Source organism: Triticum aestivum, chromosome 1B, assembly GCF_018294505.1.
Source record: "Triticum aestivum cultivar Chinese Spring chromosome 1B, IWGSC CS RefSeq v2.1, whole genome shotgun sequence".
Taxonomy (NCBI): domain Eukaryota; kingdom Viridiplantae; phylum Streptophyta; class Magnoliopsida; order Poales; family Poaceae; genus Triticum; species Triticum aestivum.
The window spans coordinates 390,080,128-390,104,539 of record NC_057795.1 but is presented as its reverse complement, the minus strand read 5'-3'; the positions used below and the strand labels follow the sequence as shown (position 1 = coordinate 390,104,539).

Below are 24,412 nucleotides of genomic sequence, written 5' to 3'. Positions count from 1 at the left end.
GCCTCTTCTCCCCTCCAACCTATATATACATGAGGTATTAACCCTTTTCTATACACAAGTTTTGGAGCCTCCTCTAGTTCATCTAGCCCTAGTCCTAGTTGACTAACTAGAGCTTTATCTAGTTCATCTAATCCTCGTAATTAGAAGTCCAGTGTAGTTCTAATATCCTCCCTCTAATTCTCTGGTGATGATTAGCTCTAGACGGTGAAGCGCTGCCGAATCGTGAAGGCTGTATGCTTGCAACCAAGTAGAGAGGCCGCGCTTTCGGTCTTTGATTTGAGGGACTGTTCGTGGGCGGTTCGCGAGATCGTTCATTGATGGTTCAAGGGACTCCAAGTACGATATACACCGACAGGTTCTTCTTCCGCTACAACTCGACGTTGGTAATGATCGTTTTCACAACCCGTTATGCATCTTCCTATTTATCTTGGGTGTGCGAAGGCGCGATTTTTTTGTTTTCTACTATGTTTCCCAACACTCGGCAACTGCTTTGGTGCCAACTACGACTGGGACGCAGAGAAGCCGCGACTGATGTGCTCCTCCTCGCTTGTCGCCATGTGCTTGCTCTCGGGCACTAGCGACGACATCACCGCCGCCACCAGCAGCAGCTCGCGACCACGGCCAGCAGCAACATCGGCTCACGGCCAGCAGCAACACTCGCTCGTGGGCAGTAGCCGACAACAATAGCAGCTAATGGGTGGCGGCGGGCAGCAGTCGTAGCAGTCGCATGCAGCGGCGTGCGGCGGCTCGAGGGCAGCGGCCGGAAAACTGTGATGGGAGGTGAAAGTTTCCTCCCTCCAACCATCTCTTGTTTTAGAGGTCTGTGTAAAAAAAGGAGGAAATATTGCAGATATAGAGAAAATGACCCGGGGGCTCCCGCGACCCCGAGCTAGGGTTCCTCCCCTGCCCCCCCCCCCCCCGCCGCCGTCGGCCACCCCTCGCCCCCTCCCGCCAGCGTGTGCGCCCCCCCTCCCGGTCTACCTCCCTCTCCCCCTCCTCCTCCCCCTCCCCCGGCGCTCCCATCGCCCCCCGAGGCGGCGGAACGCCCCCTACCCGCCTCCCCGTCTCGACCCCCCTCCTCCTCCATCTCCCTTCGCCGCTACCGGCAGCGGCCTACGGCGTGCTCGGATGGCGCCGACTGCGGTGGGTGATACGTCTCCAACGTATCTATAATTTATGAAGCATTCATGCTATTTTATCATCTATTTTAAATGTTTACAGGCTTTATTATACACTTTTATATTACTTTTGGGACTAACTTATTAACCGGAGGCCCATCCCATATTGCTGTTTTATTGCCTGTTTCAGTATTTCGAAGAAAAGGAATATCAAACGGAGTCCAAACGGAATGAAACCTTCGGGAGCGTGATTTTTGGAACGAACATGATCCGGGAGACTTGGAGTACAAGCCAGGAAAGCTTTGAGGAGGCCAGGAGATAGGAGGGCGCGCCCACCCACCCCCGGGGGCACCCTCTGTCTCCTGGGCCCCTCGAGGCTCCCCCGACCGACTTCTTTCACCTATATATTCCCTTGTACCCTAAAACCATCGAATACGAAGATAGATCGTGAGTTCCACCGCCGCAAGCCTCTGTGGCCACCAAAAACCTCTCGGGAGCCCGTTCCGGCACCCTGTCGGAGGAGGGATCCCTCACCGGTGGCCATCTTCATCATCCCGGCGCTCTCCATGACGAGGAGGCAGTAGTTCACCCTCGGGGCTGAGGTTATGTATCAGTAGCTATGTGTTTGATCTCTCTCTCGTGTTCTCCCTATGGCACGATCTTGATGCACCGTGAGCTTTGCTATTATAGTTGGATCTTATGATATTTCTCCCCCTCTACTCTCTTGTGATGAATTGAGTTTTCCTCTTGAAGTTATCTTATCGGATTGAGTCTTTAAGGATTTGAGAACACTTGATGTATCTCTTGTCGTGCTTATCTGTGGTGATAATGGGATATTCACATGATCCACTTGATGTATGTTTTGGTGATCAACTTGCGGGTTCCGCCCATGAACCTATGCATAGGGGTTGGCACACGTTTTCGTCTTGACTCTCTGGTAGAAACTTTGGGGCACTCTTTGAAGTACTTTGTGTTGGTTGAATAGATGAATCTGAGATTGTGTGATGCATATCGTATAATCATGCCCACGGATACTTGAGGTGACAATGGAGTATCTAGGTGACATTAGGGTTTTGGTTGATTTGTATCTTAGGGTGTTATTCTAGTATGAACTCTATGATAGATTGAACGGAAAAAATAGTTTCATGTTATTTTACTACGGACTCTTGAATAGATAGAACAGAAAGGATAACTTTGAGGTGGTTTCGTACCCTACCATAATCTCTTCGTTTGTTCTCCTCTATTAGTGGCTTTGGAGTGACTCTTTGTTGCATTTTGAGGGATTGTTATATGATCTATCTATGTTATTATTATTGAGAGAACTTGCACTAGTGAAAGTATGAACTCTATGCCTTGTTTCCTACCATTGCAATACCGTTTACGCTCACTTTTATCATTAGTTACCTTGCTGTTTTTATAATTTCAGATTACAAAAACCTATATCTACCATCCATATTGCACTTGTATCACCATCTCTTCGCCGAACTAGTGCACCTATACAATTTACCATTGTATTATGTGTGTTGGGGACACAAGTGACTCTTTGTTATTTGGTTGCAGGGTTGCTTGAGAGAGACCATCTTCATCCTATGCCTCCCACGGATTGATAAACCTTAGGTCATCCACTTGAGGGAAATTTGCTACTGTCCTACAAACCTCTACACTTGGAGGCCCAACAACTTGTACAAGAAGAAGGTTGTGTAGTAGACATCAGTGGTGTCCTGGCAAGTCCCTGTCACTATGTCCGATTGGCTCCGCGCGGTGGTGGAGGTTGTTCCCTTTTGTCGGCTGGCGTTGCGGTTGCCACCGAGCCTGGTGTCTTCTCGTCCTACCTCTAGGTCTCGTATTGGTGGCCTCAGTGAGACAGTGATGATGGTGCAGTATCCATGGTGGCACAGGCTGGTGGGCGGCATGTTGGGCGATGCGCTTCCGTTTGTCTGGGGTGGCGGTGGTGATTTCGGGGCGGGAGAAATCTCTGGCGGCTCGTTCGCCACCGGTGCGGCTACGCCCGTGGGCGTTGCCGGACCCTCCCGAGGGGCGTTGGTGATACCCCTTCCCCACTGCCATCAGCGTATCGGGGGAAATCCTAGGACTTGTCCAGGCAGCAGCGTCGTCATCGCATTTCTTCATGAAGATGTTGCTTGGTACCCGAGGCTTTGGAGTGCTTGGCGGGCGGTGGTACTTCTCCGGAGGGTGCAGCGGGTGTTGGCCATCTTTGCTTAGTTGAGCTGCTAGCGTCGGCGTTTTTTTCTTTTTTTCTTTCTCTCCTTTTTTATTTTGGGCTTGTTTGTGCTGCGGCCCTAGCAAGCTGGTTGTATCGCCTGGATGTTGCTTTATAATCTAAAGCGGGGGGAACCCTTTTTCTTAGATAGAGAAAATGACCCGAACTTTACATGATCTCACGAAAAAATTTAGGGGACGACCAATTTTAGGGGATCTACTCCTGATGAAAAAACAAGTTCTCCCCGTAAACTGACTGTTAATTTTGCCGGATAACCCGGCTTATGGGATCTGGTAGAGATGATATTCTCTCAAGGGACCTGAAGAGATCAAGAGAAGCAGCAAACGAAGCGACGGATGGTAAGGCCAACTCCACCGCGCAACCCCAAACAGACGTTCGTTTTGCCCGGAGTCCGTTTGGGAGGGCGATGGGGTCGTGTCCGGGCCTGTCCTGGGATGCGGTGGCCGTGCGCCCAGCGCGCGGCCGCATCCTTTGGCCCCATCCTATCCACCTCCATTTTCGAACAACAACATTTCAAATACCAGCGGCCTAGTTCACACCAGCGGCCCTAGTTCATGCCGGCAACAAGCCAGCGGCCTACACGTCCTCGCCGGCAACACAGCCAGCGGCCCAGCGGGCGACGCCCATGCCAGCCTCCAAAAAAGAACGGCCATGACCGATCGGACGACCTAGTTCAGGCCATCAGCGTCGAACATCTCCTTCTGCCTGGCCTCGAACCAGCTCCTCGTCTTCTCGCTCATCTTGGTCAAGTCCATGCTCATGATTGCAAGGGCCACCTCCTTCGCTTTGGTTGTGGCATTGGTGGCCTCGATGTCGAGCTGCCTATGCCTGGCCTTGACGTTGGTGGCCTCGATGTCAAGTTGCCTTTGCCGGCCCACCTACTCCATGTCGATCTTCCTTCTCTTGGCCGCCTCCTCCATCTCAAGATTCTTCCTTTGAAGCTCTAGGTATTACTTCATTTGCTCGTCCTTGCTTTGTCGCTTCTTCTCGTCCCTCGCATCTTTTTGAGACATCATGCCATGCAACGTCTCATGCAAGGCCATGGATGAGGCATCACGTATGTCGTCCACCTTGGAGTTGGTCTTGCCCCTCGGCCTCTTCAACGCCTCGCCATCTCCACCTCCGGCAAACTTGGTCGTCTTCTTGCCTCTCTACCTTTGAAGTTCATGTTATTGATCCTTGAACTTAGGGCAATTGTTGATGATCATCCAACAATGCGTAAGAGTGAATGGCTTGTCATTGTGTCGGGCCTTGAATGCTTCCAAAGATTGAAATGCCTACACCACAAGATCAACAAGAATTGGACATACAAACATATACAAGGCCGAAGTCTCATGGCCGTAGCAAGGAAAGGACTAGGATGAGGAGAGCATACCATGTCCCCAATGCCGAGACCACTCACGGGTTGTGCTTCAACGCTCTCAAATGCGGAGCAATACTTGTTGCACTCTTGTTGGATGAACTACCACCTCTTTTGAATCGAGGTGATGCCACGGTTGCTTGTGATTTGGTAGGGCTCAAACATCTTCCTTTCATGGAAAGTTTTGTGGACTCTCGTCCAAAAACTAGGCCCTTTTGTTGCGCTCCCGTCCTCGGATCTTGGCTAATCTCCATCCAACATTAGCAAATCAACTTGTCCTCCTCTTGTGTATATGAACCCGTGCAAATGCTCTTCCTCCTCTTTTGTACTTCCGCTCTTTGGGTGAGCTCGTCGATGAACAGTGGCTCGCCACTAATATCAATGTCATTGCCTTCTTCTTCATCACCATCACCTTCGACATAGATGTCATCGTCTTCATGCCACAAGTCATCATGGTCGTAGTCAGCACAGTCGTCGGCCTCTTCATCGGCAACGAACTGGGCCGGCCATCCTGCCTTTGGGTCTCCTCGGGATCGTAGGCAGGGACATGCCCACCCTCGTAGATCACATCCTCCATGAACTAGTTGTAGTAGGGGTCGTCGACCGGTGGCGTTGGTGTTGGCATTCCGTCGAACAAGACGCGGGGGGACGGCATGGTGCCCGTAAACGGCGGTCGTGCTTGCTTTCTTTGCATCTCGACGGAAGGCCGGCCGCCGCTGCTGGACCCAGGGTGACGTTGAGGTCGATGATGGCCGGCGGGCACGGGGTGGACGGCGTGATCACGCTCACGTCCGGCGACCCCGAGAAACGGGTCTGGCCGTCGTGCCTTGGCGGGGGGAAGCCGGGCGACATAGGCGTGGTCCGCGACGTCGGTGACTGGAAGTGCGGAGGCTGGGCGACCGACGAGCCTGTGCTCGCCGGACCGACGGCCGCTGCAGAGAAACCGGCCAGACGACAAATGCCAAGCATGAGGAGGGTGTGCGCTTTGTTGACGATGGCCTCCTTCTCCTCGACCTCGGCCTTGCGCCGTGCGACCTCCATCGTAGCGCGCTCAGCGGCGAACTTGGCCGCGGCGGCGTTGTCCTTGACGACCGCCCTCCGGTTCCTCCTCTTCGCCGATTTCGCGTCCAACTTGGCGATCTTCTCCGGTGTGCACTCCGACCGCGGCTTCCTTAGCACCTTGGCCTTCTTCTTCTTGCCATTCCAGGCAGGTCGACGGCTAGGCCGCTGGAGTTCGACTGGGTGTCGGCCATGGACGGGGGAGGGGGGAGGGGGGCGGCGGGACGTGGGAGGGTTTGGGAGAAAATTGCCCCCAAACCGGGACGGGGGGGGGTTGCCAAGCGCGTGCGTCCCGCCCGTCCGTGAGCTGTCCATTTCACCTCAAAATCGGCACAAATTTGGGCCTAGGATCGGTCAAAAGTGGGCACAAAACAGACAAAAGTCCGTTTGCTCCCGCGCGTTGGGCCGGCCGGTTCGTCCGATTGGCTCCGCGCGGTGGTGGAAGTTGTTCCCTTTTGTCGGCTGGCGTTGCGGTTGCCACCGAGCCTGGTGTCTTCTCGTCCTACCTCTAGGTCTCGTATTGGTGGCCTCAGTGAGACAGTGATGATGGTGCGGTATCCATGGTGGCACAGGCTGGTGGGCGGCATGTTGGGCGATGCGCTTCCGTTTGTCTGGGGTGGCGGTGGTGATTTCGGGGCGGGAGAAATCTCTGGCGGCTCGTTCGCCACCGGTGCGGCTACACCCGTGGGCGTTGCCGGACCCTCCCGAGGGGCGTTGGTGATACCCCCTTCCCCACTGCCATCAGCGTATCGGGGGAAATCCTAGGACTTGTCCAGGCAGCAGCGTCGTCATCGCATTTCTTCATGAAGATGTTGCTTGGTACCCGAGGCTTTGGAGTGCTTGGCGGGCGGTGGTACTTCTCCGGAGGGTGCAGCGGGTGTTGGCCATCTTTGCTTAGTTGAGCTGCTAGCGTCGGCGTTTTTTTCTTTTTTTCTTTCTCTCCTTTTTTATTTTGGGCTTGTTTGTGCTGCGGCCCTAGCAAGCTGGTTGTATCGCCTGGATGTTGCTTTATAATCTAAAGCGGGGGGAAACCCTTTTTCTTAGATAGAGAAAATGACCCGAACTTTACATGATCTCACGAAAAAATTTAGGGGACGACCAATTTTAGGGGATCTACTCCTGATGAAAAAACAAGTTCTCCCCGTAAACTGACTGTTAATTTTGCCGGATAACCCGGCTTATGGGATCTGGTAGAGATGATATTCTCTCAAGGGACCTGAAGAGATCAAGAGAAGCAGCAAACGAAGCGACGGATGGTAAGGCCAACTCCACCGCGCAACCCCAAACAGACGTTCGTTTTGCCCGGAGTCCGTTTGGGAGGGCGATGGGGTCGTGTCCGGGCCTGTCCTGGGATGCGGTGGCCGTGCGCCCAGCGCGCGGCCGCATCCTTTGGCCCCATCCTATCCACCTCCATTTTCGAACAACAACATTTCAAATACCAGCGGCCTAGTTCACACCAGCGGCCCTAGTTCATGCCGGCAACAAGCCAGCGGCCTACACGTCCTCGCCGGCAACACAGCCAGCGGCCCAGCGGGCGACGCCCATGCCAGCCTCCAAAAAAGAACGGCCATGACCGATCGGACGACCTAGTTCAGGCCATCAGCGTCGAACATCTCCTTCTGCCTGGCCTCGAACCAGCTCCTCGTCTTCTCGCTCATCTTGGTCAAGTCCATGCTCATGATTGCAAGGGCCACCTCCTTCGCTTTGGTTGTGGCATTGGTGGCCTCGATGTCGAGCTGCCTATGCCTGGCCTTGACGTTGGTGGCCTCGATGTCAAGTTGCCTTTGCCGGCCCACCTACTCCATGTCGATCTTCCTTCTCTTGGCCGCCTCCTCCATCTCAAGATTCTTCCTTTGAAGCTCTAGGTATTACTTCATTTGCTCGTCCTTGCTTTGTCGCTTCTTCTCGTCCCTCGCATCTTTTTGAGACATCATGCCATGCAACGTCTCATGCAAGGCCATGGATGAGGCATCACGTATGTCGTCCACCTTGGAGTTGGTCTTGCCCCTCGGCCTCTTCAACGCCTCGCCATCTCCACCTCCGGCAAACTTGGTCGTCTTCTTGCCTCTCTACCTTTGAAGTTCATGTTATTGATCCTTGAACTTAGGGCAATTGTTGATGATCATCCAACAATGCGTAAGAGTGAATGGCTTGTCATTGTGTCGGGCCTTGAATGCTTCCAAAGATTGAAATGCCTACACCACAAGATCAACAAGAATTGGACATACAAACATATACAAGGCCGAAGTCTCATGGCCGTAGCAAGGAAAGGACTAGGATGAGGAGAGCATACCATGTCCCCAATGCCGAGACCACTCACGGGTTGTGCTTCAACGCTCTCAAATGCGGAGCAATACTTGTTGCACTCTTGTTGGATGAACTACCACCTCTTTTGAATCGAGGTGATGCCACGGTTGCTTGTGATTTGGTAGGGCTCAAACATCTTCCTTTCATGGAAAGTTTTGTGGACTCTCGTCCAAAAAACTAGGCCCTTTTGTTGCGCTCCCGTCCTCGGATCTTGGCTAATCTCCATCCAACATTAGCAAATCAACTTGTCCTCCTCTTGTGTATATGAACCCGTGCAAATGCTCTTCCTCCTCTTTTGTACTTCCGCTCTTTGGGTGAGCTCGTCGATGAACAGTGGCTCGCCACTAATATCAATGTCATTGCCTTCTTCTTCATCACCATCACCTTCGACATAGATGTCATCGTCTTCATGCCACAAGTCATCATGGTCGTAGTCAGCACAGTCGTCGGCCTCTTCATCGGCAACGAACTGGGCCGGCCATCCTGCCTTTGGGTCTCCTCGGGATCGTAGGCAGGGACATGCCCACCCTCGTAGATCACATCCTCCATGAACTAGTTGTAGTAGGGGTCGTCGACCGGTGGCGTTGGTGTTGGCATTCCGTCGAACAAGACGCGGGGGGAAGGCATGGTGCCCGTAAACGGCGGTCGTGCTTGCTTTCTTTGCATCTCGACGGAAGGCCGGCCGCCGCTGCTGGACCCAGGGTGACGTTGAGGTCGATGATGGCCGGCGGGCACGGGTGGACGGCGTGATCACGCTCACGTCCGGCGACCCCGAGAAACGGGTCTGGCCGTCGTGCCTTGGCGGGGGGAAGCCGGGCGACATAGGCGTGGTCCGCGACGTCGGTGACTGGAAGTGCGGAGGCTGGGCGACCGACGAGCCTGTGCACGCCGGACCGACGGCCGCTGCAGAGAAACCGGCCAGACGACAAATGCCAAGCATGAGGAGGGTGTGCGCTTTGTTGACGATGGCCTCCTTCTCCTCGACCTCGGCCTTGCGCCGTGCGACCTCCATCGTAGCGCGCTCAGCGGCGAACTTGGCCGCGGCGGCGTTGTCCTTGACGACCGCCCTCCGGTTCCTCCTCTTCGCCGATTTCGCGTCCAACTTGGCGATCTTCTCCGGCGTGCACTCCGACCGCGGCTTCCTTAGCACCTTGGCCTTCTTCTTCTTGCCATTCCAGGCAGGTCGACGGCTAGGCCGCTGGAGTTCGACTGGGTGTCGGCCATGGACGGGGGAGGGGGGAGGGGGGCGGCGGGACGTGGGAGGGTTTGGGAGAAAATTGCCCCCAAACCGGGACGGGGGGGGGGGTTGCCAAGCGCGTGCGTCCCGCCCGTCCGTGAGCTGTCCATTTCACCTCAAAATCGGCACAAATTTGGGCCTAGGATCGGTCAAAAGTGGGCACAAAACAGACAAAAGTCCGTTTGCTCCCGCGCGTTGGGCCGGCCGGTTCGTCCGATTGGCTCCGCGCGGTGGTGGAGGTTGTTCCCTTTTGTCGGCTGGCGTTGCGGTTGCCACCGAGCCTGGTGTCTTCTCGTCCTACCTCTAGGTCTCGTATTGGTGGCCTCAGTGAGACAGTGATGATGGTGCGGTATCCATGGTGGCACAGGCTGGTGGGCGGCATGTTGGGCGATGCGCTTCCGTTTGTCTGGGGTGGCGGTGGTGATTTCGGGGCGGGAGAAATCTCTGGCGGCTCGTTCGCCACCGGTGCGGCTACACCCGTGGGCGTTGCCGGACCCTCCCGAGGGGCGTTGGTGATACCCCCTTCCCCACTGCCATCAGCGTATCGGGGGAAATCCTAGGACTTGTCCAGGCAGCAGCGTCGTCATCGCATTTCTTCATGAAGATGTTGCTTGGTACCCGAGGCTTTGGAGTGCTTGGCGGGCGGTGGTACTTCTCCGGAGGGTGCAGCGGGTGTTGGCCATCTTTGCTTAGTTGAGCTGCTAGCGTCGGCGTTTTTTTCTTTTTTTCTTTCTCTCCTTTTTTATTTTGGGCTTGTTTGTGCTGCGGCCCTAGCAAGCTGGTTGTATCGCCTGGATGTTGCTTTATAATCTAAAGCGGGGGGAAACCCTTTTTCTTAGATAGAGAAAATGACCCGAACTTTACATGATCTCACGAAAAAATTTAGGGGACGACCAATTTTAGGGGATCTACTCCTGATGAAAAAAACAAGTTCTCCCCGTAAACTGACTGTTAATTTTGCCGGATAACCCGGCTTATGGGATCTGGTAGAGATGATATTCTCTCAAGGGACCTGAAGAGATCAAGAGAAGCAGCAAACGAAGCGACGGATGGTAAGGCCAACTCCACCGCGCAACCCCAAACAGACGTTCGTTTTGCCCGGAGTCCGTTTGGGAGGGCGATGGGGTCGTGTCCGGGCCTGTCCTGGGATGCGGTGGCCGTGCGCCCAGCGCGCGGCCGCATCCTTTGGCCCCATCCTATCCACCTCCATTTTCGAACAACAACATTTCAAATACCAGCGGCCCTAGTTCATGCCGGCAACAAGCCAGCGGCCTACACGTCCTCGCCGGCAACACAGCCAGCGGCCCAGCGGGCGACGCCCATGCCAGCCTCCAAAAAAGAACGGCCATGGCCGATCGGACGACCTAGTTCAGGCCATCAGCGTCGAACATCTCCTTCTGCCTGGCCTCGAACCAGCTCCTCGTCTTCTCGCTCATCTTGGTCAAGTCCATGCTCATGATTGCAAGGGCCACCTCCTTCGCTTTGGTTGTGGCATTGGTGGCCTCGATGTCGAGCTGCCTATGCCTGGCCTTGACGTTGGTGGCCTCGATGTCGAGTTGCCTTTGCCGGCCCACCTACTCCATGTCGATCTTCCTTCTCTTGGCCGCCTCCTCCATCTCAAGATTCTTCCTTTGAAGCTCTAGGTATTACTTCATTTGCTCGTCCTTGCTTTGTCGCTTCTTCTCGTCCCTCGCATCTTTTTGAGACATCATGCCATGCAACGTCTCATGCAAGGCCATGGATGAGGCATCACGTATGTCGTCCACCTTGGAGTTGGTCTTGCCCCTCGGCCTCTTCAACGCCTCGCCATCTCCACCTCCGGCAAACTTGGTCGTCTTCTTGCCTCTCTACCTTTGAAGTTCATGTTATTGATCCTTGAACTTAGGGCAATTGTTGATGATCATCCAACAATGCGTAAGAGTGAATGGCTTGTCATTGTGTCGGGCCTTGAATGCTTCCAAAGATTTAAATGCCTACACCACAAGATCAACAAGAATTGGACATACAAACATATACAAGGCCGAAGTCTCATGGCCGTAGCAAGGAAAGGACTAGGATGAGGAGAGCATACCATGTCCCCAACGCCGAGACCACTCACGGGTTGTGCTTCAACGCTCTCAAATGCGGAGCAATACTTGTTGCACTCTTGTTGGATGAACTACCACCTCTTTTGAATCGAGGTGATGCCACGGTTGCTTGTGATTTGGTAGGGCTCAAATATCTTCCTTTCATGGAAAGTTTTGTGGACTCTCGTCCAAAAAACTAGGCCCTTTTGTTGCGCTCCCGTCCTCGGATCTTGGCTAATCTCCATCCAACATTAGCAAATCAACTTGTCCTCCTCTTGTGTATATGAACCCGTGCAAATGCTCTTCCTCCTCTTTTGTACTTCCGCTCTTTGGGTGAGCTCGTCGATGAACAGTGGCTCGCCACTAATATCAATGTCATTGCCTTCTTCTTCATCACCATCACCTTCGACATAGATGTCATCGTCTTCATGCCACAAGTCATCATGGTCGTAGTCAGCACAGTCGTCGGCCTCTTCATCGGCAACGAACTGGGCCGGCCATCCTGACTTTGGGTCTCCTCGGGATCGTAGGCAGGGACATGCCCACCCTCGTAGATCACATCCTCCATGAACTAGTTGTAGTAGGGGTCGTCGACCGGTGGCGTTGGTGTTGGCATTCCGTCGAACAAGACGCGGGGGGACGGCATGGTGCCCGTAAACGGCGGCCGTGCTTGCTTTCTTTGCATCTCGACGGACGGCCGGCCGCCGCTGCTGGACCCAGGGTGACGTTGAGGTCGATGATGGCCGGCGGGCACGGGGTGGACGGCGTGATCACGCTCACGTCCGGCGACCCCGAGAAACGGGTCTGGCCGTCGTGCCTTGGCGGGGGGAAGCCGGGCGACATAGGCGTGGTCCGCGACGTCGGCGACTGGAAGTGCGGAGGCTGGGCGACCGACGAGCCTGTGCTCGCCGGACCGACGGCCGCTGCAGAGAAACCGGCCAGACGACAAATGCCAAGCATGAGGAGGGTGTGCGCTTTGTTGACGATGGCCTCCTTCTCCTCGACCTCGGCCTTGCGCCGCGCGACCTCCATCGTAGCGCGCTCGGCGGCGAGCTTGGCCGCGGCGGCGTTGTCCTTGACGACCGCCCTCCGGTTCCTCCTCTTCGCCGATTTCGCGTCCAACTTGGCAATCTTCTCCGGCGTGCACTCCGACCGCGGCTTCCTTAGCGCCTTGGCCTTCTTCTTCTTGGCCATTCCAGGCAGGTCGACGGCTAGGCCGCTGGAGTTCGACTGGGTGTCGGCCATGGACGGGGGAGGGGGGAGGGGGGCGGCGGGACGTGGGAGGGTTTGGGAGAAAATTGCCCCCAAACCGGGACGGGGGGGGGGGGGGGTTGGGTTGCCAAGCGCGTGCGTCCCGCCCGTCCGTGAGCTGTCCATTTCACCTCAAAATCGGCACAAATTTGGGCCTGGGATCGGTCAAAAGTGGACACAAAACAGACAAAAGTCCGTTTGCTCCCGCGCGTTGGGCCGGCCGGTTCGTCCGTTTTAGCCCCAACCTGACGCGCGCGGACAGGATGAGTTGGCGCGCGGGAGTTGGCCTAAGCAAAGACAGCGGTCAACAAAAGTCTCCGCCCTGCAGTCCACATCCGACAGCACAGCACCGACACAAATCTCCTCTCACGCACTCACACACACCGGCACCACTCTGCCGCTCGCTCTCGCGGAGTGAAGGCACGGGAAAGAGGGGAAAGGGGATCGGATCGGCCGGCGATGAGGAAGACGGTGGTGGGCTCCGCCTCCACGGGTGCAGGCTGGCCGTGCAGTCTGAACCTCAACGTGGTGTTCCTGCTCTCCATGGTGGCCACCAACCTGCTCTCCCTCTACCACCTCTCCATCCGCGCCTCCCCCACCACGCCGGCGCTCCAATCCGGCTCCGACTTCGACCAGCAGCAGGTCCTCCAGCAGCTCAGCGCCATCCGCGCCACCGTCTCCCACCTCCGGTCCGCCAGCCCTCCCCCGCCCCCCGAGCTCGTCCTCTACTCGCGCCTCGCCCCCGTCGCCTCCGCCTGCTCCGCGCACCCCGACCTCCTCCACCGCTTCATGTCGTACGTCCCCTTCGCCGCCTGCCCCGACGACGTCCACACCCTCGCCGAGCCTCTCATCCTCCGCGGCTGCCACCCGCTTCCCAGGCGCCGCTGCTTCTCCCCAACACCTGACGCCGGATCCATCCAGCTCCCCACCGACCCCTTCGCGCCGCTTCCCGACTCCGCCGTGCGCTGGCCGACGGACGCGAAGAAATGCAGGTCCTTCTCTTGCCTGCCGGCGTCGCTCGGGTTCGACGTGGCGCGGACGGAGGCCGGCAAGTTCCTCCGGTCGCTGGGGCCTCTGGACCTGACGGTGCCGCAGCTGCTGCGTCTGGCGTCGATGAGCCGCGCGGGGCCCATCCGGCTGGGGCTGGACGTGGGCGGCGGCACTGGGACGCTGGCGGCGCGGCTGAAGCGGGCGGCGAACGCGACGGTGCTGACGACGACCATGGACCTGGGCGCGCCCTACTCGGAGGCCGCGGCGGCGCGCGGGGTGGTGCCGCTGCACGCGCCGCTGCAGCAGCGGTTCCCCGTGGGGGACGGGACGATGGACCTGGTGCGGGCGGGGCACGCGGTGAACCGGTGGATCCCGGAGCCGGCGCTGGAGTTCCTGTGGTACGACGCGGACCGGGTGCTGCGCCCGGGCGGGCTGCTCTGGGTGGATCACCTCTGGTGCCGGAAGGGCGACCTCGACGGCGTGTACGCGGCCATGCTGCGGAGGCTGGGCTACAAGACCATCAAGTGGGCCGTCGCCGACAAGACCGGCAATGGCGCCAAGGATGAGCTCGTCTACCTCACCGCGCTGCTGCAGAAGCCATTCTAGCCAGGCTGCAGATGCGGACACATGCTTATCTGATCTCTGCAAGTGTTGGGAGCTTTTGTGATTCATCCATGGTCGCACGTTCACGTTCTTTCCCACTCAAGTGCCATATGCTTGCACATCGTCTCCTGCAGGATTCCCACTCAAGTTACCACATTCATTTTTAAGAGATCTTTCAACGAGCCGACGATTTCCGATCTTTCAGTGGTCACCGCAGGAGACGATGAAGGCGGCTAGAAACTCCTTTCTTTCTCAGGTAGAAAGCTAGTAAATCGATCACCGGCCATACTTTCGAAGTGATCAGATTTGGATATGAACTCGTTTATTTAATCAAATAAGATCAAAATGGATCACCGGTCACGTAACTTTTTTTTAGGGCACGTAACTGCCATGTCAGCATACCTTGGACCCCTCGTGTTTGAGTTTTTTTGCCATGTCAGCATACCTTGGACCCCTCGTGTTTGAGTTTTTTTTGCCATGTCAGCATACCTTGGACCCCTCGTGTTTGAGTTTTTTTTAACATAGTACAATCGAAGTCACTCACACCCACGAGTATACACTCACCTTATGAAACTCACACGCACATTCATATCCTACCCTTATAAGCACTTTTGAAAGACTGAGTGGGCATAACATCTTGAATTGGCGAACTGCTCACGCTTGAGTTAATAATGTGTGTAGGATGTTTTTTGCAAAATGACTGTCACAATGTAGTCATGTAGTCAATGGCATATCGATGATTATTTTTTCTAAAAAAAGACTTTTTCACATTGCAAGGGTCTCATACCCACAACCTAAGGGCAAGAATTAGTTGACCACGAAAATTCACAGGGGCATGCACCTGCACAGGCGTCTACGGTCGTTGATGCGCGTCATGATCCGAAAATTTATTTTGTCGGAAATTGCATGAAAAGAGAGATGAAAACTAGGAATCTTGTCAATACGACAAAATATCTTTGTGCTAATACTTCATCCAACTATTGAAACATATCCTAGAGGCAATAATATTGTATTATTATATTTCTCCATTCATAATTAAGAGTTTATATTCTATTTTATAATTGTTATGATCCTGAATATGCGATTGAGTGAAAAAACTCATATGCACATGTGGAATGATAAACGGTAAAATAAGATTCCTAGTCTCGCCTCTAAAACTACTTCATGTGTTGTTTGTGATCAGGTTTTTCGGATCTTGAGATATCATTAAGTATAATGATAGTCTCAAAACAACATTTCAAAGTATGATGTTAGAAGAACAATCATATTGAATCGACCCAAACTTGTTTTGTTATACTTTGAGATAATATCGTCAGAAGTCAATTGTTATAACACGAGGTGTTAACATGTGATTTAGTTTCGTAGACCGTGAGAGTATTGTAGTCACTTCTTACCATACAATGGACTTTTGGGTTTCTCAAAGTCATCTGTAACACGATGATCATACCGACAACTTACAGATTCATCGGAAAGATTGACAAGGGACTAGATAGGCCGAGACTAGAATTTGCACCTCTGATGATGGAGATATATTCTCAGGGCCCTCTCGGTGTGACGGGATCCATCATCGTCTGGCCAAACATAGGTGACTATGTCACGAGGAGCCGGAACACGTCAACAAGAAATAAGAACAAAACTGGTAACAAGGAATCGATATAGCGATCATGTGTATGGCTCAAGAGAATACCGATATATCTCACCTCGGTTTTGTAAAGTATCGCGAAGCAAAGTGAATAGCACATGATAACGAAAGGTTCACTCGAATGTCATTCGTGTATTCATAGGGATCGATATGGACGTCCACGGTCCGCTAACGGTCATTGAACGAAAGGAGTTTTGTTCATGTCTATGTTTTACCGAACCTACAGGGTCACAAGCTTAAGGTAATCACGATCTGAATGTTAGTAGGACGGGAATAATGAGAATATATTTGTGAAATATTTCACTAATATTAATAGTTTCGAAAGGAACCGAAGCGTTCTGGAGTCACCGGAAGCGTCTTGGAGTTTATCGGGCAATGTCAGGTATTTTTGATAAATAATATATATGTGGAAAATATTTTAGGTGATGTTAAATTAATAATAAAAGACTCTAGTAATTGTTAGGAGACTTTTACATTTATTTTAATATCAACGGGTCTTAAAAGGTCAAGTGGTGGAAGTGAAATTGGGCCACAAGGGCCCAATAGGGGTGGCGCCCCCTCTCCCATGGAAAGGAGGGAGGGGAGGCCGAATTGGAGAGGGATTCCCCTCCCCTTGGTCAGCGCAAGGGGGGAGTCCTTTCCCCCCTTGTGTGGCACCCGCTCCTCTCCCTCCAACCTATATATACTAGAGGCTTTGGCACTTTTTAAACACACAAGTTTGGAGCCTCCTTTATCTAGTTCCAATTCTAGTTGGTCCTAGTTGATCAATTAGTGCTAGACCAAGATCCTCTAATCCTCATAATTAGAAGCACAGTGTAGTTCTAATCTCATCCCTCTAATTCTCCGGTGAAGATTAACTCTGGACGGCGAAGCGCGGCCGAATCGTGAAGACCGCATGCTTGCAACTCATGAAAGGTCGTTCTTTTCGGTCTTCTGTTTGAGGGACTGTCTGTGGACGGTTCGCGGGATCGTTCATCTACTGTTCGAGGGACTCCAAGTACAATATACACCGACTCGTCTTCTTCCACTACAACTCGGAGTCGGTAACGATCCAATCCAACATTAATGCATCTTCATAGTGTTCCTGGTTGATCGTAGGGCAATTTTTTTGGTTTTCGACTACGTTTCCAAAGAGTGGCATCTACATTTATGTTCTTGTATGTTCTCCCATCTTGTCGTCCTGTTTAATTCCTTCTTTATTCCTCAACTGGATCTTCTTTTCAATCGTGTTTCCATACATTATTACTGTTTACCTTCTTCTTCCTCGTTGCATGTGCTCCAATGTCACCTTGTACTAGTCTTCTCTTTTGTGTCATATGTGTTCTTCCTTTCACTATTTGTTCATCTTCTTTCTGTTGGTTTTATGTTTGTCCAATTATCTTTGTCTTCTTGTAGAGTCCCGTTGCAAATTCATGGCATGCTTCTTCGTATTCCAACTTCATCGACTCTTTATTCGATGTCCTTATTGTAGTACGACATATTATACCACCTTAGAGTAAAACTGGTTATAAAGAGACTTAACCATAAAGCAACCAGACAATGAGTGTTGAGTCAGTCGACTCCGAGAGCATTGGGAAGATAGCAGCAAGCCGCTGCTAGTCTTCCAATTCTTTGGGAGACAACACCCAACGGAGACCAAGGTCCCAATTATTACGCGGAACATCCGAGATGGAGATCTTACACTACCAAAGTTGCTCTATTTTGCGACATTTCACTTGTGTCACATGTAACTCTTTTTCGTCATGGAAAATACCCCCGTGAAGTTTTACGGCCGTCACCCCCACCGTCACCGAAGCGTCGTCATGGAAAATAAAAATTTGACGGTACCACTTTTTTCGTCATGCAAGATCACATTTCAGGCGACGAGCCAAATAATGTCACCATTTGACATTTTCGTTGATAGCCCAAACTGTCGCCTAAGATCTTTTCTGTGACGATAATCCGTCACCGGTGATCGGTCCGGGGGGTTGACCGGTCAAAGATTCAGGCAGGTGGGGCCAGCAGCTGCTGACATGTCTTCTTCCAGGTGGGTCCATTGTGGGTTTTATCGTTGACGGTCCCGTCTTAATAACTCGGCATCAGTTTTGACCGATCAAGGGTGCCGACATATGGGCCTAGAAGATGCTGACGTGGCTGCTTACATGTGGGACCAAATGGTGCTAATGTGGCTGCTTACATGTGGGTCCGGATGGTTTTGACCTGGTTGCATACAAGTGGGGACACGACTGTGGGGACGGTTACAATTTTCGTCACCAGTACCATCACAGGTTTTATTATAGCGCCAAAAATGTGCATGGTTGATTTTGCAGGACAATTTGAATTTGAATTAGAGAAAATTTGAAATTTAACATCACCAACACAACTTTTATTATAATAACAATGGGACTTGACATCTCTCACATAAGTGATCCACATTATAAAATGAGAATCCAAATGACATATTATCGAGCATTAGAAATAACTCAATAAGACAATGGGGACGACATCATGACAAACAGTAGTGCACCATCAGTTATTGATGGGTTGCGACACAGTCTCCTGCGAAGACTACGAAGACTTCCTTCAGAGAAGACTAAGACTTCCCTCCATTTCTTGTTGCTTTTTTTTTCGAAGCCCTTGATTTTCCTCTCCTGGTCCATCTTGATAACTTCTATTTCTAGTTGATGTCTCTGTTTGAGGTCTTCAATTTCCTGTGTTTGTGCGCTAAGTAGGACATTCAAATTTTCTGCAAATGTGGCATTTGCCTGTTTTGTTTCTGCCGCTTGTGTAATCTTTGCTTCTAGCTCACGGATGCATTTTTCAGATGATGAATTATGTGATGAGACACCAAAGCTTGAAAGTATTATGGCGGAGGAGTTCTTTCACTCAATATCTGCACGTTAGGTACTTGCGGTAGAACTTCTTGTAAACATGCCCTCTTTGTGGTCTGCATCATGATTGAAAGCATTGTTCGTGTATTGTTAGTACATTACACTATGGTCGCTCACACAATAATTTTGAAGCCAACACATTATAAATTACTTACAGGTGCTTCTGTTGAATCGGTCTCATATTGGAATCATTCTCAATGTTGTGGGGTGAAAAAGAACATGCGGTGCCCCCATGTTTGGTTTTGGCAATTGATGACAATCTATGTGGACTAATGGTTGCCTTGAGTTATATATGAAGGATTTGTCCATAGGCTTTTCTTGAAGTCCATGTGTTGGTTTCAAGGAGTTTATGAGATGACCAAGGTGTTATTCAAGGAATTATCCAAAGAGTGGTCATATAGAAGACATGAAACAAGTTTGATCAAGACTAAGTCAAAGAGTGAATCAACTTGATCAACACACAAAGCGCACAATAAGTACCGAGAGGGATCAAGTGATCCCATGGTATGGTAAGCATTGTCGATTACTGAAGCAGCACAAAGGTTGTGGAGGAGTAACTCCACTTTGCTGCTACAATGTGAAAGTGCAACTATCCCTAGGTGGTTTTGGTAATTCATATCGACATATAGCTCATTGAGCTAATACTATTCCAAGACAAATATTTCAGGAAAGATCAATGAATGGCATGCATGGATGATGAAAGTGGATCCCTCAAAATATTAAGGACAAAAGGATTGGCTCAAGCTCTCAAGCTCAAGACTCTACATTTTATATTTTAGTGATCCAAGATCACATTGAGTCTATAGGAAAAGCCAATACTATCAAGGAGGGATGAGGTGTTGCTTAATGAGCTTCTTGCTTCAAGTGCTTAGTTATATGCTCCAAAAACCCTCAACTACTTTCTCATATCCACATATGACCTAAACCCAAAGTCAAAATCGGTCCCACCAATTCTTTCTATCCGGCGCCACCGAGTTCAGATGTCATAGCCACTGCCACAAACCCTAGGCAAATCGGTCTCATCGATAGGGATCTCAGTCTCACCGAGATGGGATTGTAATATCTCTGTTTCCCTTCCTAACGTTTCGGTCTAACCGAAGTGAGCGATCGGTCCCACCAAGATTGCAATGTAAACTCTCTGTTTCCCTTTTGTAACATTTCGGTCTCACCGAAAAGAGCGAATTGGTCCCACCGAGTTTACTCGACCAACTCTCTGGTTAGCTAATTACCAAAATCGGTCTCACCGAGTTTGTGTAATCGGTCTCACCGAGATTACGTTATGCCCTAACCCTAACCATATCGGTCCTACCGAGTTGCATGTCGGTCCCACCGAAATCACTAACGGTCACTAGGTTTACTAAATCGGTCTGACCGAGTTTGTTGATTCGGTCCCACCGAGATTGGTAAATTGTGTGTAACGGTTAGATTTTGTGTGGAGGCTATATATACCCCTCCACCTCCTCTTCATTCGTGGAGAGAGCCATCAGAACAAACCTACACTTCCAACTTACCATTTCTGAGAGAGAACTACCTACTCATGTGTTGAGGCCAAGATATTCCATTCCTACCATATGAATATTGATCTCTAGCCTTCCCCAAGTTTCTTTCCACTCAAATCTTCTTTCCACCAGATCCAAATCCTATGAGAGAGAGTTGAGTGTTGGGGAGACTATCATTTGAAGCACAAGAGCAATGAGTTCATCATCAACACACCATTTGTTACTTCTTGGAGAGTGGTGTCTCCTAGATTGGCTAGGTGTCACTTGGGAGCCTCCGACAAGATTGTGGAGTTGAACCAAGGAGTTTGTAAGGGCAAGGAGATCGCCTACTTCGTGAAGATCTACCGCTAGTGAGGCAAGTCCTTCGTGGGCGACGGTCATGGTGGGATAGACAAGGTTGCTTCTTCGTGGACCCTTCTTGGGTGGAGCCCTCCGTGGACATGCGCAACCGTTACCCTTCGTGGGTTGAAGTCTCCATCAACGTGGATGTATGATAGCACCACCTATCGGAACCACGGCTCAAAAATCACCGTGTCTCCAAATTACGTTTGAAATCTCCAAACCCTTCCCTTTACATTCTTGCAAGTTGCATGCTTTAATTTCCGCTGCTCATATACTCTTTGCATGCTTGCTTGAATTGTGTGAAGATTGCTTGACTTGTGCAAAGATAGATAAAATCTGCCAAAGACTAAAATTGGGAAAAGGTTAAGTTTTTAATTGGTCAAGTAGTCTAATCACCCCCCCCCTCTAGACATACTTCAAGGTTCTACAAGTGGTATCAGAGCCTTGGTCTCCATTTGCTTTGATTTTCATAGCTTTTGGTGGTCATAGCCTTGGTTTCACAACCTAGGAGAGTATGGAGTCTAGAGAGGGAAATTATCACCGTAGAGGTCCTTACTTTGATGGTACTAATTTTGCTAGTTGGAAGCATAAGATGAAAATGCATATTCTCAGACATAACACCGCCGTTTGGGCTATTGTGTGTATTGGCTTGCAAGGTGAATTCTTTGATGGGAGGGAACCAAACCGTGAAGCTAGTGCGGATGAATTGAAGATGCTGCAATACAAAGCTCAAGCTTGTGATATCCTCTTCAACGGATTATGCCCTGAAGAATTCAACAAAATCAGCCGTCTTGAGAATGCAAAGGAAATTTGGGATACTTTGATTGATATGCATGAGGGTACCGACTCCGTCAAGGAATCCAAGTTGGATGTGCTCCAAAGTCAGCTTGACAAGTTCAAAATGAAAGATGGTGAAGGTGTCACTGAAATGTACTCTAGGCTTGCTCTTATCACAAATGAGATTGCTGGCTTAGGAAGTGAAGAGAAGACCGACAGATTCATCATCAAGAAAATCCTAAGAGCATTGGATGGAAAGTATGATACCGTGTGCACATTGATTCAAATGATGCCCAATTACAAGAATCTCAAGCCAACAAAAGTCATTGGTAGAATCGTTGCTCATGAGATGTCACTCAAGGATAAAGAGGAACTTCACAACAAGTCAAGTGGTTCTTACAAAGCCTCATGTGAAGCTCCTACATCATCAAGTGATAAACAAACCTTCAATGAAGAATTGAGCTTAATGGTGAAGAATTTCAACAAATTCTACAAGAGTAGAAGCAAAGGAAGAAGCTCTAAGTCAAGGTCCTACAATGACAAAAGATCTTCCAGTCGAGAGCGTAATTGCTACAATTGTGGGAGACCCGGACACTATTCCAATGAGTGTACGACACCCTACAAGAGAAGAGAAGATTCTCCCAAAAGAAGAAGTAGAAGAGAAGAATCACCACCAAGAGAGAGAATGAGTAGAGATGATCGTTATGAACGAAGAACATCCCGGAGAAGCAAGGATTCAGAAAGGAAGGACAAGTCATCAAAGAGCTACACAAAACGAAGACATCAAGCTCATGTTGGTGAATGGGTATCCGGTTCCGACTCTGAACATCACTTCGAGAGAAGCTATCACTCCGACTCCGAACATACTCAAGATGAAGGTGTTGCCGGTCTAGCACTTGTGTCGACCAACTCCTACGACATATTTGATTCACCAAATGAAGGAATTGGAAGATGCTTCATGGCTAAAGGCCCCAAGGTAACTCATCCCGAGTATGTTGATTTCAATAGTGATGAAGATGACTTGTTAGGTGATGATGATTTACTTATTGACAACTCTAGTGATGAATACTATGATGAAATGTCAATTAATCATGCTAAACAAGATAAAACGAATGACAGTGCTAAGGAGAAGATTGAGCTTTTAACTAAAGAACTAAACACTCTTAAGTTAGCTCATGAAACTATCTTAGGGGATCATCGAGAACTTTTGAGGACTCACGAGAAGTTACGCTTTGAAAAGCTTAATCTTGAGCAAGAGCATGAGTTCTTAAAGGCAATCAATGATGATCTTCGCAACAAAAGTTCTTCTTACATTGCCAAGCGTTTACTCTTATCTACTTACATGCCTCAAGTCAAGTCTAGTAACAAGAACAAGAAGGATTCTTCCTCTAGTAGTAGTAACAATAATAATGCTAAATCCAATATTGTTGCTTCTAGTAGTTCTCTTGATTCCACTAATGATTCTCTTAGCCAAGTTACACTTGAGCAAGAAAATATCTTATTGAAGGGAATTATAGAGAAAGGTGTTTACAAAAGCCTTGCCGGGAGTAAGCAATTCGAGGAAATTGTACGCAAGCAAGGAAGGCACTGGAAGAATCAAGGTGTTGCTTTTGAACGAAAGTTCAATGCCAATGGAGTTGAGTGGGAAGAAGATCAATACCCCAAGACGAAGTTTGTTCCTCAACAAGAGAAGTATGATCCTACTTCCTTCAAGGGAACACAAGCACAAGATGATCTTCCACCACAAGACCACAAGAACAAAGGCAAGGACAAGCTTCAAGAGGAGATTGATGCATTTGAAGAAGCACCTAAGGCCTTGGTCAAGTGGGTTCCCAAGACTACGTCAAGTTCTACTTCATCAAGTACAACTGCAACTCCAAGGATTCCCATCAAGATGATGTGGATCCCCAATAAGATGAACTAGAGAGTTCTTGAGGGTGACACCGCCAACATTCTTCACTCATATCATTATGGCAAGGACAAGTGCAATCAACTTCCATATCTTGCACTAGTTCAAGGAGTCACAAACCCTCATGTTGGTAAGGCAAGGGACAAGGTAACCTAATGCTTCCATGGACATCATCTTGTGTGTGCATCACTCTATGTCTATGGATATTCTTGTTTATTCCTTGTGGGACTAACCCATGTAGGTATTGAAAGTGCAACTCACTCCAAAGGATTGCTCCAAATGATCTACATCAACATTAAGCATCCACATCTTCAACACCTACATAAGTCATCATCGACAAAACCCAAGGTTAGTTCATACCTCTAAGGGGGGATCTCACATCTAGGGGGAGCTTAACTCTAAGAATTGAGTCAAAGCAACTCTAATGATGTGAACACATCAATGCATTATGTAAAAGTGGTAACCCCACTTGAGCTTAAACGATGAGTATGACCTATGATCAAATGTTCCCATTTGACTCCTAAGTCAATATATTCATATATAGATGACCTAGTCATCGCCAATTGTTTGATAGATGGTAGAATTGGTTGTGCATGCTTTGCCACATATTTCATTTGCCATCTTATTGTGTGAGCATGTTGGTTGCATATTTGACTCATTTGAGGACATCCACTTGTTGCTTTGATTGATTGGTTTCTTTTTCTTTTGCCAAGTGGATGGACAAGAATGCCTAAGAACCTTCTCTAGCTATCTATGCTTTTCTTGTCTCAAACTCTATTCATGCAACATCACAAAATTTGATCAAGTCAGATTCGAACCACTCTGTGTGAGGAGCACTCGGAGTCCCCGATTCATCATAGACTTAAACTTCCAAAACTTCTTGTGTGTTTCGGTCTGACCGATTCTTCCATTTCGGTCATACCGAGATCACTAAGTCGATCTAGGTTTTCAATCTCGGTGCAACTGATTCGAACTTTTCAGTCTCACCGAGTTGCTGTAACTGTCAACAGTTATGCATCTCGGTGCCACCGAGTTGTTCAACTCGGTCACATCGACAGTGTCGGGCTATATATACAGACGGGCAAAATTTTGGAAAACTTTCTCCAAACCTCTCGCCCGCGCATAGCTCGCTCTGCCTTC

The 24,412-nt window shown here is 50.3% G+C and overlaps 1 protein-coding gene across 1 annotated transcript; it reads left to right on the top strand.

Moving 5' to 3' along the window:
• Window positions 1–12,967: 12,967 nt before the first annotated feature.
• On the top strand, window positions 12,968–14,593 carry LOC123126445 (probable methyltransferase At1g29790). The gene has a single exon (XM_044546710.1). It carries the CDS (start codon window positions 13,100–13,102, stop codon window positions 14,234–14,236), a length of 1,137 nt encoding a protein of 378 aa, XP_044402645.1. The 5' UTR covers window positions 12,968–13,099; the 3' UTR covers window positions 14,237–14,593.
• Window positions 14,594–24,412: the final 9,819 nt, after the last annotated feature.

Coding starts and splice junctions, on each gene's coding strand:
- LOC123126445 (XM_044546710.1), top strand. CDS start 13,100: ATGAGGAAGACGGTGGTGGGCTCCGCCTCCACGGGTGCAGGCTGGCCG.